Raw genomic sequence first — 13,953 nt, forward strand, 5'->3', positions numbered from 1 at the left:
CTCACACTGCTGCCCCGTGCTCCACCAGTGCAGCCCCCCAGCTCAGACCCCAGCAGAGCCCCCCAGCACGGACCCTGCACTACCCCAGGACAGTTCCCAGAACAGGAACATAGAACCTGGCCCTGTGCTGCCTCAGCCCAACTCTCTATCCCCCAGGTTGCTCCCTGTGCTGGGCCACCTCTCTCTGCCGTGTCCCACGGGCAGCTTGCAGCACCTGAAGTTTCTTTCCAGGTTTCCTTCCAGGTTTCCCACCTGGACCGTGCCCCAGGTGAGGGGATGGTGGCAGCAGGATGATTGAGGACTGCCATGCAGCAGCTCTGGGCCCCACTGGCCCTGGCACATGGGGACACAGCCCAGGCAGGGTCTGCAAGTGCAAGAGCTGCTCAGAGTTGGATGGGGAGTCCCCAGATCCCCCTGCTCCCCCTCACTGCCCCGGGCACCGCTGGCCCCTGCAGGACCCTGTGACTCGGCCGTGGGAGGGTGACTGGGTCACAGGTGTGGCGTGGCACTGCTGTCCCTTCCTGTCCCAGCCTGCTCCCAGGGAATGTCCCTGCTGATTCATGCCCTGGCTCCTAATTGCTATTTACACAGTGGCACCGAGTTCGCTGAACTGGGGGAGGAAGGTGGTGGCACTGGTCCCACTGGGGCACGGGCAGGGCCAGGAGGGTGCAGAGCCCCAAGGCTGCAGGGAAAGGACTGGAAGCAACTCCCAGGATGGGCTGGAGGAGAAATGCAGCTGAGGAGGCACTCAGGGAAGGGGATAACTCAGCAGGCTCACGATGATGAACTGGCAGCAGAGACAGAGGCATTGAGGCATCTCCTGTGCCTGTCCCTGCTGGCCTTGGCCACTGGAGACAGGGGGAACAGGTCTGTCCAGGCAGCCTCCTCCTGCAGCAAGCGCTGCTGAGTAATGCAGGGGTGGAGAGACTCCCATGCAACACTTCCCTTCCTCTGGCCCTGCCAACACCAGCAGCCACAGCTCCAGCAGAGCCCTAGGGTGCCACCCACCCCACACAGGGACCCCACGCACCCCCAAGAGACCTCTGGCCCCTGCTCTGCTGGGCTGTGGGCACAGGGAGCCAAACCCCCCAGGAGATGGGGTCCCCCTGGTGCTGCCAGGGAGGGGCTGGTTGGGTAAATCCACCCCCATCCTGGCTGGGGTAATCCCAGCCCAAGAAAGATGCCAGAGGCAGATCCCTTTGCTGGCTCCTTTATTCAGGCAGGCTGTGGGCAGGGCGAGGCAGGGAGCCAGGATCACGACCAGGTTTCAGACTGGAAGCGCTGGGACCGTTCCAGGGCTGTTAAATGCTCCTGTGCCTCCGAGGGGGACAGGCCACCCTGCAGCTGCAGCACCGACTGCAGGGCCTCAGCCACGGCCGCTGGCATCTCCTTGGCGTTCCTGGGGAGAGAGCAGGACACGATGGAGACACAGCAGCAGCCCCAGTGCTCCGGGATCAGCAATCAGCAGTTCCTGTGGCCAGGCCCACCACAGGGCAGTGGGAACCTGCCCCATCCTGCCAGGGGCTGCCTGGCACAGGGTAATGACAGCTCTGAGAGGCAGCTCCTACCCCTCCCTTGAGAGCAGGGCCGTTATCCACAGGGCTCCCCAGCACAGGCAGAAACACGGCCACGGGCCCCAGAGCCCATCACAGCACCACAGGTCAGGAGCCCAAACGCTGCCCCACTGCCAGCATCCTCATTAGAGAGCCACGGGCAACATGCACGGCTTGGAATTTATCAGCAGGAGGGCAGGAGCCTGTCCCTTCATCTCTGGAACCACTCAATGTCAAACATGTCTGATCCTCAGCTGGGCAGGAGCAGCCACTCCCGTCCTGCTCTCAAGAAATCCAGAATGATTGCTTTGATGGTGACATTTGGAACCAAAGCCGGTTCAAACCTCAAAATCAGAGAAATGCTGGAGAAAACATCAAGCCCCTGTGTAGAAAATACCCAAATAGAACTCAGCACTTTCAAGCACAATTATTTCTTAGGGGAAATCAGAAATTCAGACTCTTTTTTCCTGGAGAGAGTTTCATCTGATGAACTGCCTGTGCGACAAAAAAAAAATCTAATAAAAAATTTCCCAGCCTGCTCCAATTGGCAGGAGCATCTGGCAACGTCCTTGCTGTTTCCCAAGAACAAGGCAGAATTCTGACTTGTGTTTGAAGCTGATTAACATCCCAAAATACCCAGAAAGGAGGTCTTCTTTTTTTGGAAGACTCGAATTGTTTCTGAGTCAGGCACTGATATGCAAGTACAAGATAAGGAGCTGGGCTTTGTGATGGAAAACATGTCAAATAGCTGTTTTTTTTCAAAAAAAGAGACATTTTCAACCTTTTTGCCCCTGAGTGACACAAGCTAGGAACAATCATAGAGCAGATGCAGCCCTGGCTCCCCAGAGCCCGCCTGGCCAGGGAAGGGAAGGCAGACACAAGTGTCCCATGGCCCAGGGCTGCTGCTCAGGGTCACACAGCTCAGAACTCACTTCCCCCAACTTTCTCCCAGTCTGGCTGAAACTTTGAATTTGGGGGAAAATAGGATGACCCACCTGCAGTTCCCTGCCTGGCAGCCCAGTGACAGTTCAGTCTGTGGGGCAGGGGGAGGCATGGTGATCCTGGGAGCCTTTCTGCAGGGTTTGGGGTGCTCAGGAAAGGAGGAACAGTGTCCTCTGCAATCAGCACAGTGTCACCTGTACAGGCAGGACGAGGCTCTCGGATCCCACCTGCCTGATGGGGGCTCAGGGACACCAGGGACAAAGCCCCCAGCAAGAGGAGTCTCAGAGCAACCCTGATGTCCGAAATACCATCCTCATGGCCACACAAAACCTGCCATGGGGACAGCTGTGCAAGCCCTGCTCTTTCCAAGACACTGCTCCTCTTTGGGGATATCCATCAGCCCCAAAAAGCAGGAAAGAGAATGGAAGGAGAGAACAAAGCCAAGAGCTCAACAGTCTCAGCACTTGGGCTGTGCATGGAGGCACAAGCCCAAGCCCCAAGTGCTCCAAACCCCAGAGCCAAGGGCAGGAATGCCCAGTCTGGGTGAGGCTCCAGGAAATCCCGTGCTGCAGCAGTGCAGGATGGAGTGGGGTGCCCGGGCAGTAAACACCCATCTCCTTCTCCCAGGAATGCAGAGAGGCCAGTCTCGCCCTGCCCGTGCCAGGGGAGTTCCTGCTCTCCTGAAGGACAGGGGGAAGGAACCGCTGCAATCGCTGCTCGTGTCCACAGCCAGGCCCAGGCCCGCACTCCCCGGGGCACGGGGGGCACACAAACACCATGGGCAGGCTCTGCCCAGCCCCAGGAGCCCAGAGCACTTCCCAAACCTCACCCTGGGCAGTGGGGAGCAGCCTCTCAATGCACTGCAGGCAGGTTGAGGGCTCTGCCCAGGAGATGGCACAGAGCTCACAGCACAGCTGCCCCCAAAGGCCAGACCTCACCCTGTGGCCAGCAGCTCCAGACGTGCAGCCAGCCTCAGCCAAGCGCCTGGAGAGGGCCTCTGCTGTCCAAGGAGACTGGCTGTGCTGCAACAGGGCTCCTCCCTGCCCTGGGAGGCAGCCTGGGGAGCAAAGAGCCAGGCAGAATGTGCCAAGGCTCCCCAAGCTGCTCCTGAGCCCCAGCAGCACCGGGGCCAGGCCTCTCCTGTGTGTGCACGTGCTGTGGGGCAGAGGCTGGGCAGGTGGCACTGGCTGGAGAAGCTTTGCCAGCTGTGCCTCTCCTAATGGGAACATGGGGTAGGTGACAAACGTCCCTCTTAGCCCAGGGCTCCTGGAGCAGGACATAGAGAGAGGAGCAATGAGCTGCCCTGCTCCCCCGAGCCCTGCAGAGACCTGTCACTCACCCAGCCAGGTAGACATGAGCATTCCCAGTGCTCAGCAGCTCCCACAGCAGCCTCCCATTCTCCCGGATGCGGTGCTGGACATAAACCTTCTCCTCCTGCAGGGAAACAAGGCACTGAGCCCAGCTCCTGCTCTCAGGACTGCTTGCAGGGGCTGTTTGCAGGGGCTCAGGGCAGCACAGCCCCCTGGAACTGGAGGCACTGGGAGAAGCAGCTGGATCAATGAGCAGTGTGGGGAAGAGGAGCCCCACACGCGATGTCTGCACTGGGATGGGCTGGTGGGAGATGGGTGCAGCAGCAGGAGAACACTGGGCCCCAGGCAGCCTCCTAAATCCACTGGTGTCCACTGGTCAGGGTGTTGACCTGGGCAGGCCCTGTGAGGGTTTCCCTCCTGCCCTCTCCTCTCTTCTCCCAGCACGGGCAGAGAAGGCTCTGTGGCCCCTCTGTGCCAAGTCTGCTACAAGACACAGACCCTTCCCTGTACCCTTGACTGCTGGAGACCTGAAACAGCTTGGAAGGGCAGAAAGCTTGGAGGGACAGCCTCAGTCCCAGTCCCTGCCCCTCCACTGTGCTTAGGGACTGGATGAGGACTGGCTTTGGGCACAGTACAGCCCAGTCAAGGAGAGTTCCCAAAGGGTTAATCCACAAGACTTCAAGCATCCAAGCAACTGCCTACAGCCCTGGCTCCTGCCCAAGAGAACACCATTGCCAACGTGCCTGAACTCACTGCTGGCCCAGAGGGCTCCTGTGACAAAGGTGACACTGTGATGAAGGCCAGGCCCCGTGCTGGGCGTCCCCCCACGCCCGATTCTGCTGAGCCACGGGCACAGCCTCCTCCCCACGCCCCCCTCCCAAAGGCTCAGCTCCTGCAGGCTGGAGATGTGTGTGGGAGCAGCCCTGAGCAGCTCCAGCCCACAGGAGCTGGTCACTGTGAGTCCCACAGCTCAGCCTGGGCACGGCTCCCCCTGGGCAGTGCCCTCACCAGCACAGACAGCCTCAGCTTCATTAACCATAACGAGCTTGGTGCTGCCAGAGGCCCTGCCAGCCAGGCTGGGCTCCCAGGGGATCATCTAAGGGCCTGGAAACCAGAGCAGCCCAGTGACAAACGGGGGCCACGATGTCTCAGGGCACCCACGTTATCTGGGACCAGCCTGCACTGAGGGCAGATGTGCTGGGACAGGGGACACTGCAAAGGGACTTCAGAGAGAAGAGCAAAACCTTGCTCAGTTATGGAGCATCCCAGCCCTCACCTGGGTCTGACAAGGATGAGTTAAAGGCTCTGGTATCTCCTGGAGCCAAAGGCACAACAGCCCAATGTGGCTCGTCCCACCTGGCCAGTCAGCCTTGGGGGCAGAGGACTCAGGTGACAAATTGCTTTGGCCTGTGGAGCAGGAGAGAGGGGACACTCCAGTGCAAGCCCTGTCCCTCCACAGTCTCCAGATTCAGAGAGCAGCAGGTGCCCCTTCACTGGTCATTCAACAACGCTCTGCAGTGCTGCTCCTGTTCATCACAGGCTTGGAAAGCCTTCACAGAAGCAGCCAGCTCCTGTCTCACAAGTGAGTGGATAAAAGATGCTGAATTCATGTCAACACATGCACACAGCCAGGAGAAAGGGCTGGGGCTGGTGCAGCTGAGCTACTGAGAGATCCCCATTCCCTTTTTATCACATCTCTGTTCCAGAGCCAGGCTGAGCTTTCAGTGCCATCCAGGGACAGAGGAAGGCAGTGAAACAGATCCCCAGCTCAGAGAGCCTCTCTGACAGCACTGCAGCCCCAAGGGGGATCAGGGCTGCCCACCACAGACACTGCCTGGGGAAGCAGGAAGCAAAGTGAGGGGCTGAGTTCTGGGTGTGCTCACACCCATGGGGAGCTCTCCTCCAGGGACTCACAGAGAGCTGGCACAGAGGCCAAGCTCCTCAGCTTCAGCCAGGGCCCAGAGGGACACTGTGAGGAGGCTGTACTCAACCAAGAAGTTATTGCCTGGTGACCCTCCGAGAGGCTTGGGAGCCTTTTATCACTCACGTGGTCCAGCCAAACAAAGCTGGTTAAAGCCTTATCTGCTCTGCTGCTCTCCAGCCTTGTCCCAGCAACCTTCCCAGCTGAACTTAGCCAGACACTTCCCTGCAGGGCAGGAGGGGAACTCAGCCAGCACTGAGGTGTGTGGGGGAGTGAGGTGCCCACTCTGGCACCTCACCAGACCCCTCGCAGGTCACACCAACAGGCACAGGGGACAGACACACTGCCAGAGTCCCATCAGCGCTGCTTGAGATGCTCTTGTACCCACCTTCCTCCTCTGGGCACTAACCTGGTCCCTGGAGAAGGCTGTGAAGAGTGTCAGGAAGCCCTTTGTCACCAGCTCTTCCCACTCTGTCTGGCAGTAGAAGTCCTTGGATTTGTGTCGGCAGCCGAAGAAGAGGCAGTTCCCTGCAGGAGCAGAGCAGCAGGGCTGTGCTGGGAGCAGCCAGTGCTGAGCACTGCTGGTGCCACCTGGCTGACAGCCCTGGCCTGCAGAGCCACCAGCCATGTGGGCATGAAGTGACCTGTGGCAACCAGAGGCCCCTGTCTGCTGGAAAAGGAGGGGGGCAGAAAGTGTCCCCCAGGGCTGCCTGTTCCCTGAGCCAACACAATGAGGGTGGGACAAGGTGCAGCACAGCTGAGCTCAGTAAGCTGTGTTCACTCCCAGAGAGCCAAGGAAGAGCTCTGCAGAGCCTGACCCAGCCCAGGGGGCTGCCCTGCAGCACAGCCTGTGAATAACCACCCAGGCTGCACACAGCAGGCTCTGCACCTCACCTGCCCCAGGGCTCAGCCTGCTTCTGCTCAAAGCAGAAAAGCCTGACCTGGTGGAACCCTCACACCCCCAGTCCATCTTCCACCTGCTGACACAGACCTGTGTGTGCAAGGCCCATCCCTCACCTGTGCGTCCCAGTGCCACCCGCTCCTGTATCGCAGCTCGGAAAGGTGCCACCCCTGTGCCAGGGCCAATCATGATCACAGGGATGGCAGGGTCATCTGGGAACTTCATTCCTCCTTTCTTCACCCAAAGGGGCACGTGGACATCACCTGTTGAACACAGACCCCCGAGCATCACCCCAGCAGCAGTGCCCTGTGCCTGCCTGCTGAGGCTCCCAGCTCCTCCAGGGTGTGACCTCTGAACGAAGGGATCAGCCTTCCCACGAGCTGCCCCCTCAGAGCTACCAGCTCCAGGACACCAGGAGCAGCCCACAGCAGGGCCAGGCAGCTGGGAGAAGGCACATGGTCAGCTGGAGAGGCACATGGTGCTCTGATGAGGATGGAGCAGTGAGGAAGGACAGCAGGACCATCCTGCCAGGCCAGGGTGCTCCCCATGGAGCTGGAGCTGCAGCCAGGCAGCGCCTGCACATCACCCACACAGCTCCATCACGGGCCCGAGGGATGAGCACTGGCTGCTGTGGGAAGCACTCAGGATTCCCCAGAGTCTCCAGAGTCCAAGCACTTACCCTTGTCTGGGCTGAGAGAAGACAGCCAGGTGGAGCAGAGCCCACGGCGGGGTTTGCTGAGCCGTGTCTTGTACCGCACCACGGCCACGAGGATCTGCATCCGCTCGGGATGGGCCTGTGCCACACAGAGCCATGAGCACACCCCAGAACAGCTCCTCCAGGGTCAAACTGTGCCCTGTAACACCTGTCCTAGCCTGGCACAGCCACTTACCCAGCACAGCTCCTCATGCACAGCCCCGCACCTCCTCCAGGGTCAAACTGTGCCCTGCATCACCCTCCTAGCCTGGCACAGCCACTTACAATGGAGAACACCCTTGCTCAAAACCTTTCTGAAGGGGAAGGGGGCTTTCCAGGAGAAGCACTGCTACAGGAATGCTCTGCACAGCTGGAAACAGTGATGGTGGCTGTCCAACCCAAGAGCCCTCGTGGAGGACAAATGCAGGCGTGCACGGGCTGAGCCTGCAGGCAGCCGAGCCGGGCCCTCTGCCACCTCCCAGCAGGAGCAGCGAGCAGCTCTCCCCTTGCCCAGCTCCTGGGACACTGCTGGCACATCCCACTGCTCCCAGGGACAGCAACACCAGACCTCTGAGCTGGACTGGGACAGTCCTGGCACTTGCAGGGCTGCAGGAGAGCAATCTGAAGGCTGGCCTAGCCCTGAAGCTTGCATCCAGCACACCAGGCTGCTGCAGGCTCAGCACAGAGCAGGGATCTGGGTGGGCTGTGGAGGCTCCATCTACACCAACAGTCAGCCCAGGCCCTGCCAGACCCTCTGCTCAGAGACTGAAGTGAGGCCAGAAGGGCTGAGCTCTTACCAGCAGGGAGGAGGCGATGGAGAAGGCGCGGGGTCTGATGCGAGGGATGAGGTCCAGCAGGTAATCAGCTGGGATGGCACACGTGGTGTGAGGGAAATCCCACAAGGCCTGCAAAGCCAAGAGGGTGAGGCCTGCTGACCCCAGAAGGCAGCCTGCCTGCCCTCAGGGTGCCAGGGGCTCTCCCACACAGCTGTGCCACACACCCTCAGCTAAAGGCACCACACGGGCACCTCTGAGCACCAACCACCCTGTCCCATTGCCCTGTGCCCCACAGAGCCACACAGTGCCCACACAAGAGCCCACCAGGATCTAGAGCTGGTCTGAACTGCCAGTGGAAATCCATGAACACTTCAGAAAGTGGAAACTTCTCAACCAAGAAATGATGGCTGATCGTGCCCTGGGTGCTGTCAGCCCCAGCACAGCCCTCAGGGGCAGGTCTGCCCTGCTCCAGCCTCACCTCCAGCGTGGTCCTGCGGGGCCGGTTGCAGTAGCTGTACAGCTCCTCCTGGCCCTGTGCTGAGCTGAACTCCTGCAGCTTCTCCCTCTCCAGCTCATTGGTGGAGAAGTAGGCCAGGAGCTCGAAGAAGGAGCGCCGTGGCACACAGGAGATGTCCAGGTAGTGTGTGACCAGGTACTGGATGGTGCAGGGCTGTGGCAGGAGGGGAGGGAGGGACGTGCCTGCAAGGCAAGGCAGTGGGGACAGCTCAGGACCAGCACCTGCTGTCCCCAGAGCAGGGCAACCCACGTGCTACTGGAGCCAATTCCACCCATCCCTGCTCCCACCATGTCCAGTCCCTCCTGCTCTCCCCTGTTTGCTTTTCAAGCCCACGAGTTTGCAACAGAGACAGTCAGTGGTGCTCAGCCGTCCCCTGCTTCTGGCAGGTGCTTTGGGATAATGCCTTATCCACATGGCTCCTGCCCTGCCTGCACACAATGCAGCGGAAATAACCAGCAGTGACATGTGTCCATGTCTCCCACGTCTCTCCCAGGGGTGTGAGGAACAGCCTGAATGTCTCTTGGGTTTGTCTGCCAGGCAAAAATTCCAGCACGGACAGACACAGGGAAGTTGAAGGCAGAATGGGTGCTCAGGAGAAAAACTCTCCCTGTTCCATGCAGGCACCAAGAGCTCTGGGGGGCCTCCAAGGGCTTCCTCTGGTTTCTTGTGCTGGTTTGTGGCTGCAGGAGCCCCTCAGGAGGTCCCTGGGGCACAGGAAGCAGAGGATTCACAGTTTGGGCCTGGGGCTGAGGAGGCTGCAGGGTCCTCCCCACTCTGTGCTGGGGCTGCCAAGGCACAAGGCCCAGGTGGATTCCTCCAGTCCCAGCAGCCCTGCACAGGATCCACACACAGCACTGCAGGGAAGGACAGGCAGGTGTCCTGCAGCCATCCAACACTCCCAGCAGAGCTCCAGGCCAGGCCAGAGCCCAGGGGATGCCCTATCTCGCAGGAAGGGGAAGGAGCAGCAGGCAGGACCTACCGGGCTCCGTGGGCTCCAGCACAAAGCGTCTGTGGGGCTCCAGGCGCAGGAGCTGGCAGAACTGCTGCACATCTTCGGGGCAGTTCTGGGGCTGGATCATCACCACGTCCCCTGCACTGAACCTGGGGATGCAGGGGGAGCTGCCAAGCACAGCCACGGGGCAGAGCCACAGGCACAGCATGGCCACCCTGACCAGCAACAGCCACGGGGCAGAGCCACAGGCACAGCATGGCCACCCTGACCAGCAACAGCCACGGGGCAGAGCCACAGGCACAGCATGGCCACCCTGACCAGCAACAGCCACGGGGCAGAGCCACAGGCACAGCATGGCCACCCTGACCAGCACCCACACCAGGGGAGGCAAATGCCCAGTGCCACCAAAGGGAGCTGGGAGCCACACAGGCAGGGACCCCCACTGTGAGGACGGGGGCTCGCAGCAGGGACCGTGACCAGGACTGCAGCCCCAGGTAGCAGTGAGGAAAGGCAGCAGAAGGGGAGGGCAGGCTCCAGGACACCTGGTCCCACACGACAGAGCTTGGGGGAGTCAGGAAAATGCTCACGTGATCCCTGAGCCCGCGATGTCGAACTCGAGGAGCCGGACGTCCTGGAAATGGGATTGTGCCGTGACCCTGCGGTTGGACAGCACGCGGGCAGCGAAGGGATGGAGCTCACAGGGAGCAGCCCGGGGCGCTGCCGGCTGCAGCCGCTCCCTGCCCGGCCACGGGGACTCCTCGGGCACGTAGTGCAGGGTGTACGTGGGGGGCAGGCTGTGGGGAGGGGAGCAGTGCACCGGGGTCACCTGGGGGGTGTCACCACCACCACCCCTGTCCCCTGCAGCCAGCCCGTGTAAGGGAATGCAATGGAGACTGCTGGGAGCACATCCCAAAGGCTCCAGAGCACGCGTGGCTGGGCACACACGCTCTGCCAGGGCCACACATCAGGACAGACAGATGGGCAGAAGCCAGCTGGGGCAGCTGTCACACCCCCCAGGGGACAAGGGGACACCCATCCAGAGAGAGATGGGCCACCTGTGGCCAAAGCACAAGGGACACAGGGGACACCAAAAGCTGTGTGGGGAGTGTTCCTGCCCCGAGCAGAGCACGTCTGCACCCTGGAGAACAGCCAAGGAAGCAGAGCCTTTCACCCCAGCCAGCCCCAGCAGTCCCTGCTCAGCCTCTGCACTCACCGCACGTCGGGACTGATGATCTCAAGGCCAGGAGGGAGAGGATACAAGGCAAGGACCTTGTCCCATAAGGCCACGAGCCAGGGATCAATCACTGCATCTGGCCTGCAGGAGGGAAATTCAGGCTGCAGCAACATCATCCCTTCAGGATCAAGCCCTGCTACCCCTGCACATGGCCAACAGCCATCCCACAGTTCCCCCAGACCATTCCCTTCCAACTTCAGGTCTGGGAAGAAACACATCCCAGCCACTCTAAGCCCTCACTCGCTCTCCAGGATCCAACCTCTGATACCTGAGCAGGATCCCAGTCCCTGAGCAGCACCTGTAGGGTCACTGTGTCCCTGAGCCATCCACAGCCCTTGCCCCGTGCCAAGTGAGCACAGCTGAGGCTGCTGCAATGCTTGCAGGTACAGGGCTGTGTGGCACAGGCATGCCCTGCTCTGAACAGGGCTGGGGCTGAGCAGGGAGCCCCCCAGGGCCATGGCCACGTTCTGGGGGTCATGAGAAGCAGGTGGCCCGGGTCCTGGCACAGGAGGGTTATGAGCAGAGATCAGCACGCTCCCAGAGAGCTGCAGGAGCAGCCCCACGGTGGGAGCAGCACACAGCCCAGCCATCAGCCCCAGGACAGAGCTGTGGGGCACCCCGGGCCTCCCCTGCCACCCCTCCCACCCTGGCTCTTACCCCAGGTCATGCTGGTCATCTCCCAAGGCCACTGGCAGCAGCGGGTTGCCCCCAAGCTGGAGCAGCCGTTTGTGCAGCTTCTTTGCAACGAAATTAAACCTGAGCAGAGAATAACACAGGGCAGGGCTGTGCAGCAGCACAGCAAGCACTGCCACAGCACCAGCACTCACTGCCAGGGCTACCAGAGCAGCACACAGGCAGAGGCAGCACTGTGACCTGGCCCATGCCCTGCCCAGCCTGTGCCAGCTCACAGAACCAGCTGGGTGCCACTTGCTGGCCCTCGCAGCCTGTGCCCAGCCCCGAGATGGGACAAGGGGAGGTCCAGCTTCCCTTCAGGACAGCTTGTGCCCTGAGCCATAGAACATTTCCTTCCCTCCAGCCCCTCACTACCCCACACAGCACAGGCACTCCCAACAAGAGCTCCTGGGGAACACAGGAACAATCTTCTGGGAGAGACCTGGGACCAACAGGGCCGGCTGCCACCTCTGTCTGATGTCTCCTGTTCCCTTGGCCCATGGCTGTGATTAAAGACTAACACATGATGTCTGACCCACTGCTGCAAATCACCCTTGGTGAGGCTGAGAGGAATGAAAAAGGCAGAAGCCTAATTCCTGGGGGTTAGGAGGGACACAGCAAGGCAAGGATTTTTAAGGCTGATGGGAGTTACATTTTGTCAGAGCTGCTGCTCCAGAATCAGACTCTGGGAGCAGCCACCCTGCTCTCTATTGCAGCCAGAGCTGTGAAGAGCAGCTGCCCAGGAGCTGCAGAGCTGCTTACTTGGGGTAGGAGGAGTCCCCGAGGCCCAGCACGGCGTAGTCCAGCTGGCACAGGGAGCCGGCAGGGAGGCTCTTCCGGAACAGGAACCGCCAGAACATCTACGAGGGACACAGGCAGGCAGAGCTGCTGCTGCCATGGCACCTTCCTGCCTGCCTGTCCCTGCATCCCTGCTCATCCTGGATCCCAGCACAGTGCAGAGCACAGCTTTCTGCAGAAGTACCCCCTGCAATGACCCCAGGAGCCCCCTGCTCACGTTCCCTGGGATGTGACTACTGCTGCTGCAAAGCTCCCCCAGCAAAAATAACCCCTGCTCGAGCTGCTTCAGGAGAGAAAGCTCTGCAGCAGGAACATAAAAGCAACAGGGCAGGAGCATGTCCTACCTTCATGTTGTCAGGGGGGTCTCCCTGGCCGGTGGTTGCACACACAAACACCACCAAAGGCTCATGGATGAGGTTGGCCTGTGGGTACAAACGGGCACAGTCAGGTCAGCAGCTTCCAAAATGCTCTGGAGACAGACTAGGACAGCTGGGGGTGCTGGGGAAGAGAAGGCTCCAAGGAGACCTCAGAGCCCCTTCCAGTGCATAAAGGGGCTCTAGAGAGCTGGAGAGGGACTGGGGACAAGGGATGGAGGGACAGGACAAGGCAGAATGTCCATACGCTGAAGGAGGGCAGGTTTAGGTCAAATATTAGGAAGAAACTCTTCCCTGTGAGGGTGATGAGGTCCTGGAGCAACCAGCACCAAGCCTGAGTTGAGCAGTGTTTGGACAAAGCTCTTGGGGACAGGGTGGGGTTGCTGGGGTGTCCTGGGCAGGGCAGCAGTTGACTCGATGATCCTGATGGGCTCCAACCCAGCTTGTTCCATGGTTCCAGTGTCCCACGGGAGGTGTCCCTGCCCCTGGGGATGGAGCAGGAGCAGCAGTGCCCAGAGCAGCCCCCATGTCCCACTCACCACATCACAGCTGTCCAGGGCCTCCACTCGGCACCGCAAGTGCCGGCGCTTGGCTTCCCTCCCAACCCTCTCTGCCGTGTCCTGGGCTGTCCCAGTCTGGCTGCCAAAGAGCACGAGCAGTCTCCGTTCTGCCATCTGCAAAAAACAGCAGCAGGGAAATCACCAGGGGCAGGGGAGGGGAGGCAGAGCTGGGGCTGCCCTGGGCCGAGCAGCTCCGAGCCCCAGGGGCTGCACAGCACACGGCACAGCACACAGCACACAGGGATGGGGAACAGCTGGTGCTCACCAGGGGGACTCACGGCTCCCAGGCTCCCCTCCCAGCCCTGTGCAGCACCCAGGGGTGATGCTGTGTCCCAGCCAACAGGATAAACAGGGACACAGGGACACAAGGACACAGGGACACAGGGATTGTGCTCCTTGTCCCCACAAAATCCACATCAGCCCCGCTGAACTGCCCTCATCAGCACAGGGTGAGCACAGGATCGGCTGTTCCCCAGCTCTGGGTTTTACCCTCCTGTGTGCCCTGGGAATCCTCCCTGAGCTGAGGGGCTGGGGCAGAGCTGGAGGCTCAGGGACAGACAGACAAAGGTGTGAGCACACACAGCCGGGCTCTGACAGAGCAAGGGCCCAGCCTGGAGGGAATCCAGCCCTGGGAGCTGAGCTGCGAAAAGCTGCCATCACCATGTGCCCATAGAATAATAATAAATTAAATAATAATAATAAAAAATAAAATCGCAGAATCCCAGGAAAGGACCTTAAATCCCATCCCA

General features: G+C 60.5%; 1 protein-coding gene across 3 annotated transcripts; it reads right to left on the reverse strand.

Moving 5' to 3' along the window:
• Positions 1–1,194: 1,194 nt before the first annotated feature.
• NDOR1 (NADPH dependent diflavin oxidoreductase 1) lies at positions 1,195–13,878 on the reverse strand. 3 transcript variants are annotated; one of them, XM_015645196.2, is made up of 14 exons: positions 13,184–13,354; positions 12,615–12,692; positions 12,235–12,332; positions 11,458–11,556; positions 10,780–10,881; positions 10,154–10,360; positions 9,594–9,715; positions 8,576–8,796; positions 8,119–8,226; positions 7,307–7,421; positions 6,744–6,890; positions 6,136–6,254; positions 3,835–3,929; positions 1,195–1,399 (listed from the first exon to the last, which is right to left on the reverse strand). In XM_015645196.2, exons 1-14 carry the CDS (start codon positions 13,316–13,318, stop codon positions 1,255–1,257), a joined length of 1,791 nt encoding a protein of 596 aa, XP_015500682.1. In that variant the 5' UTR covers positions 13,319–13,354; the 3' UTR covers positions 1,195–1,254. The 3 variants fall into 3 exon arrangements, with proteins under 3 accessions (XP_015500682.1, XP_015500685.1, XP_033374353.1); XM_033518462.1 differs by lacking the exons at positions 1,195–1,399; positions 3,835–3,929 and adding exons at positions 4,691–5,951; positions 13,470–13,878 and having other exon boundaries at positions 13,184–13,318; XM_015645199.3 differs by lacking the exon at positions 3,835–3,929 and having other exon boundaries at positions 1,253–1,399; positions 13,184–13,366.
• Between the last annotated feature and the right edge of the window lie 75 nt (positions 13,879–13,953).

This window comes from Parus major, chromosome 17 (genome assembly GCF_001522545.3).
Source record: "Parus major isolate Abel chromosome 17, Parus_major1.1, whole genome shotgun sequence".
Taxonomy (NCBI): Eukaryota; Metazoa; Chordata; class Aves; order Passeriformes; family Paridae; genus Parus; species Parus major.

What these genes read in the sequence shown, in the direction of transcription:
- NDOR1 (XM_033518462.1), bottom strand. Translation starts at nt 13,318, where the DNA reads ATGGCAGAACGGAGACTGCTCGTGCTCTTTGGCAGCCAGACTGGGACA. An exon ending in CCCTGGACAGCTGTGATGTG is followed by an intron (nt 12,693 to 13,183) that starts GTGAGTGGGACA and finishes TTGTACCCACAG; the next exon opens with GCCAACCTCATCCATGAGCC. An exon ending in GGTGGCACTGGGACGCACAG is followed by an intron (nt 6,255 to 6,743) that starts GTGAGGGATGGG and finishes CTGCTCCTGCAG; the next exon opens with GGAACTGCCTCTTCTTCGGC.